At 64.9% G+C, this 4,888-nt stretch overlaps 1 protein-coding gene across 1 annotated transcript in view; it reads left to right on the top strand.

The window, feature by feature from the left end:
* Window positions 1–4,647, top strand: part of TTLL3 (tubulin tyrosine ligase like 3) — a 17,137-nt gene extending 12,490 nt beyond the window's left edge. The window contains exons 8-14 of the mRNA XM_075073306.1: window positions 308–500; window positions 589–737; window positions 1,096–1,339; window positions 1,452–1,887; window positions 2,613–2,969; window positions 3,448–3,529; window positions 4,481–4,647. Of these exons, the coding sequence (XP_074929407.1) occupies window positions 308–500; window positions 589–737; window positions 1,096–1,339; window positions 1,452–1,887; window positions 2,613–2,969; window positions 3,448–3,529; window positions 4,481–4,647 (1,628 nt within the window). The remainder of the gene's footprint in view (window positions 1–307; window positions 501–588; window positions 738–1,095; window positions 1,340–1,451; window positions 1,888–2,612; window positions 2,970–3,447; window positions 3,530–4,480) is intronic.
* Window positions 4,648–4,888: the final 241 nt, after the last annotated feature.

Below are 4,888 nucleotides of genomic sequence, written 5' to 3'. Positions count from 1 at the left end.
GTCCCCACCACCACCACCATCCCCACCCCCACTGGTTCCCCTACCGTCCCCACCACCATCCCCGCTGCCGCTGGTTCCCCCACCATCCCCACCTGAGAGCATCTGTCACAGCACCTGTGGCCTTCCCTGTGGGAGCTGCAGTTAGATCAGGCTGACCTGCCAGGACTCTGAGCGCTGCCTTCGCCTGGCGGGAGTGGGGCTGGGTGGGCCTGGGAGGGTGGGCCTGGCAGGGCAGCGCCCGCCCACCCGATGCACCCTCTCTGTGATGCCATGAGCCCTGCCAGCTGGTTTGCTCTCTCCCATTCAGAGTCCCCGAGAGGGACTGGCAGGAAAAAGGGCAGCCCCGCGCCACCGCAGCTCATCGAGACAGCCCTGCAGGCCTGCGAGGAGCACCTGAGCAGCCTGGTGCACCAGGATATCGACAAGGAGCCCGAGTCCCCTCTGTGCATGATGGGGGCCCGCCAGGGGGACTTCCTGCACGCCTACTACCAAGTGATTCAGTAAGTGCTGTGGGGCGGGGCCCAGGGGAGGAAGGGAGCAGGAGCACCCCTGCCCTGCTCTGAGCTGGACTGGGCTGTCTGACTGCAGCGAAGGGGCACTCCTGGACCAGCTGGGCTCCCATGTTGAACGGTGCAAGCACGTTCTGCAGCGCCTGGCCGAGGTGCTCCCACAGCTGGAGATGGAGGGGGACCGCAATATCTGGATTGTGAAGCCAGGTGCCAAGTCACGGGGCAGAGGTAAGGACTGGTCCTGCTGCCATGGGGAATGGGGATGGTCCCATGGGAGATCCTGGGACCTGCCTGGCCGAAGCCAGAAACCCCGATCTCACTTGTATGTGGCTGTGGAGGGCAAGGGAGCCTGGCAGTTAGACACTGGCCAAGCAATGGGTCCGGCCAATCCCGAACCAATCCCCCCAGCCTACCCTCTGCCTGCACAGTCAGTGGGGCAGCCCTGTGCTTTGCTGTGGGCGCTGCTTAGTCTCTGGGGGAGGCTCTGGGCTCTGTTTGCCTGTTCTAGCTGGGGGTCTCTGTGCAATCTGGGGCAGCCCCACTCCCTACATGCTGTATGCCATGAGGCTGCTGGGCTCGCCCCCAGGAATCATCTGCATGGACCGCCTGGAAGAGATGCTGAAGCTGGTGGATTGTGACCCTATGATTGTGAAGGATGGCAAGTGGGTGGTGCAGAAATACATCGAGAGACCCCTGCTTATCCACGGCACCAAGTTCGACTTGCGACAGTGGTTCCTGGTGACGGACTGGAACCCGCTCACCATCTGGTTCTACCGAGACAGCTACCTCCGCTTCTGCACACAGCCCTTCTCCCTGCACAACCTGGACACGTGAGTGCCTGGGTGAAGGGGCTGCACCTCCCCAGCCCTGGGTCCCAGAGCGAGGCCCCAGGCGGGGGCAACGTGCAGCTGTGGGTACTGAGCCCCTTTCTCTCGGTCCCAGCTCCATCCACCTGTGCAATAACTCCATCCAGAGGCACTACGAGAACTCGCTGAGCCGCCACCCGCAGCTTCCCCCTGAGAACATGTGGTCATCGCAGCAGTTCCAGGCCCACCTGCAGCAGGTGGGGGCGGAAGGTGCCTGGCAGGAGGTGATTGTCCCGGGCATGAAGGCAGCCATCATCCACACCATGCAGACCTCCCAGGATGTGGTGGAGTTCCGCAAGGGCAGCTTTGAGCTATACGGGGCAGACTTCATGTTTGGGGAAAACTGCCAGCCCTGGCTGATTGAGATCAACGCCAGCCCCACCATGGCAGCATCCACAGCCGTGACCAGCCGGCTGTGCGCCAGCGTTCAAGAGGACACACTCCGTGTGGTCATTGACCGCAAGCACGACCGCAGCTGCCACACGGGGGCCTTTGAGCTCATCTACAAGCAGGTGAGTCCCCCGCAGTCCTGCATGGGGAGAGCGCCCAGGGGGAGCCCAACTCAGCACACACCAGTTGATGTGGGAGGGGACCCAGAGAGCACCCAGAAGAATCCCAGCCCCAAACAGACCAGCTGAGTTGGGAGGGGACCCAGAGAGCACCCAGGGGAAGACCAGCCCCAAGGCCAGGGGCAGCAGTGCCACTGAGCATGGGCCCAGGCAGGGGTTGGCTTGGCCCCAGTGTGGCTGTGGGGCTGCCCCCCACCCCCTCCAGTAGGGACTGGTGCGGGGCTCAGTAGGGGGCACTCTCTCCTTGGGATCAGTGCTGCCCCATGAGCACTAGAGGGTCCTGTGCTGCTGCAGGGACCTAGTTACAAGGGAACCAGCCCTGAGTCCTACCCACTCATGGTCCCCACACGGTGCGGACCGAGCCCTGTTGCCTGACCTCACCCCACCAGGGGACCTCCCAGAATGTCCTTTCAGCCACAGGGGCCCTGTGCTACTTGTCACTGCCTGCCCAGGCTGTGCACAGTGGCCACAAGCCACCCCACTACTGGGGGCTTTCCCTGCCCCTTCCCAGAGTGGGACAGCATCTAACAGCCACCCAGGGGCCCCGAACTAATCCAAGGCAGCAGCCCAGCCCAGCCAGGCTCCCATACCCAGGTCCCTGCAGGCACTCCTAGCCCAGACAGGGCTGCGGGACTCTGCGCTGAGCACTCTCCTGCCTTCTCCCGCAGGTGGCTGTCGACATGCCCCAGTACGTAGGCATAAGCCTTTTGGTGGAAGGATCCACTGTCAAAAAACCACGGCCTCCAAACCAGAGACTCTCCCCTAATGCCAGCCCCAGGACAGGCCCCAGTGTGCCCAGCTGCCCTCAGCACTCCCAAGCACTCCCACAGAGCTTCCCTCGTGGGCCCAGGCCCCTGGCACCAGTCAGCGGCAAGGAGAACAGAGCCAGGGAGCTGGGGGCCACCAACAGGGCCTCTGCTGCAGCTGGCACCCGGCTGAAGCTGCCCAGCAAGGTGCGAGCAGAGCCAGCCAAGAGGCTGCTGGAGCTGCACAGCACAGCCACCTCCCCACTGGGGGACAAGCTGGTGCCGCTGGGCCAGCCCAGGCTCTGTCCCAGCTGCAGCTCCCAGGTGCCAGGCCCCAGCCCCAGGGCACCCCCACGGCTCCAGTTCAGCAAGGCCAACGGCCCGAAGGGGCAGCTGCACATGCGGGACTTACGCACCTTCCAGCTGGGCTGTGGGCACACGGCTGCCCCTACTCACCCCCCTGCCTGCTCTCCAGGGAAGCCTAGTGTGCCAGAGTGCCAGTGGGGACATGCTCAGGCTGCGCTGCGGGAGCGGCCCCCAGCCCCTCCTGCCAGGCCTGGCCAGCAGTGTGCCAGGGGCTGGCTACACAGGGCCCCCCACCCAGCCTCCGCCCCTGAGCTCGGGGCCTTGCATACGGCCGCGGGCAGGAGAAGGAAGCAGAAGAGAGAGAGGATGTGCAGGTGATGGAGGGAGCTGCCCCTGGGGCTGCTGGCAGCAGTGAGGGAGTCATGTCAGGGGCTGATGCCCTCCAATAAAGGGATCAAGAGAAGGAGCTGGAGTTTGTGATGTGGGCAGGAAATGCAACCTGGCGCTGTCTTCACCCAAGGGGCGGCTGGCAGGTAGGGCCTGGGGGAGGGGGCCCTGGGGCCAGCTGCAAGCAGCACAGGTCCCACATCTCACATGAGCCCCAGCCCAGGGGACAGCCTCCCCTTTCCCCTTGCCTTTGGCACACAGGGTTGCTGCTTGGTTTCTCTGGCCTGTCTCCCCTTCCCACACCTGCCCAGTTCCAGAGCTAGTGTGGCACTCTCCCCTGTGCTGGGGGGCGGAGGGCAGAGCTGGGCACCACCCTGGACAGAGGGCTGGGAGCTAGGCACTACCCTGGGCTGGGTTATAGCATGGAGCTGGGCACTGCCCTGGGCTGGGCTGGAGGGCATGGAGCTGGGCACTGCCCTGGACAGAGGGCTGGGAGCTGGGCACTGCCCTGGGCTGGGTTATGGCATGGAGCTAGCACTGCCCTGGGCTGGGAAGGAGGGCATGGAGCTAGCACTGCCCTGGGCTGGGTTATGGCATGGAGCTGGGCACTGCCCTGGGCTGGGAAGGAGGGCATGGAGCTGGCACTGCCCTGGACAGAGGGCTGGGAGCTGGGCACTGCCCTGGGCTGGGTTATGGCATGGAGCTGGGCACTGCCCTGGGCTGAGAAGGAGGGCATGGAGCTGGCACTGCCCTGGACAGAGGGCTGGGAGCTGGGCACTGCCCTGGGCTGGGTTATGGCATGGAGCTGGGCACTGCCCTGGGCTGAGAAGGAGGGCATGGAGCTGGCACTGCCCTGGACAGAGGGCTGGGAGCTGGGCACTGCCCTGGGCTGGGTTATGGCATGGAGCTAGCACTGCCCTGGCAGAGGTAGTGAACAGGCCCTGAGGCAACAGGCTCCAGGGCACAGGGTAGGGAGCATGGCCTGTAGTCCAGCTGAACAGGGCTAGGCCCTGGGGGGGGGGGGGGGAGACTGGCCAGACCCAGCCAGTGGCCCCCAGTTTGGGCCTTGCCCCTGCCTGTTTCTCTTTCCTTCCCAGGCCCCCCCCAGAGACACACAGGCTCCCAGGCCTCTGCTGCCGTGCTGGAAACCCCTGGGCAGGTTTGCACCTGCTCAGTGCCTGGCCCCACCCTGGCAAGGCAGCCACCTCCAGCAGTGAACCCGAGTGCTCAGGGCATGGCCCTCTGCCCTCCTCACCTGCTCTGAGGCCAGGAGGACTGGCCTCAGCTGGGGACCCACAGCAGCGAGGAGCACTGGGAGTTGTCCCATTCTGTTGGACTGGGCCTGTGAAACCATCCTGTGGGGGACTGGCACTGCAGAAGGCAGAGGAGCCCCCCAGGGACCCCACCCAGAAAGTGGAGGGGGGCAGGGCTGAGAAGGAGCAGGGTCAGGGGAGGATGCCTTGAGACCATGGCGTAAGCAGCCGGGGTGGGCTGGATGTGGTTTC

This window comes from Chelonoidis abingdonii, chromosome 17 (assembly GCF_003597395.2).
Source record: "Chelonoidis abingdonii isolate Lonesome George chromosome 17, CheloAbing_2.0, whole genome shotgun sequence".
NCBI lineage: Eukaryota > Metazoa > Chordata > Testudines > Testudinidae > Chelonoidis > Chelonoidis abingdonii.
The sequence above is the reverse complement of the archived record's forward strand: the minus strand, read 5'-3'. Positions and strand labels throughout refer to the sequence as shown.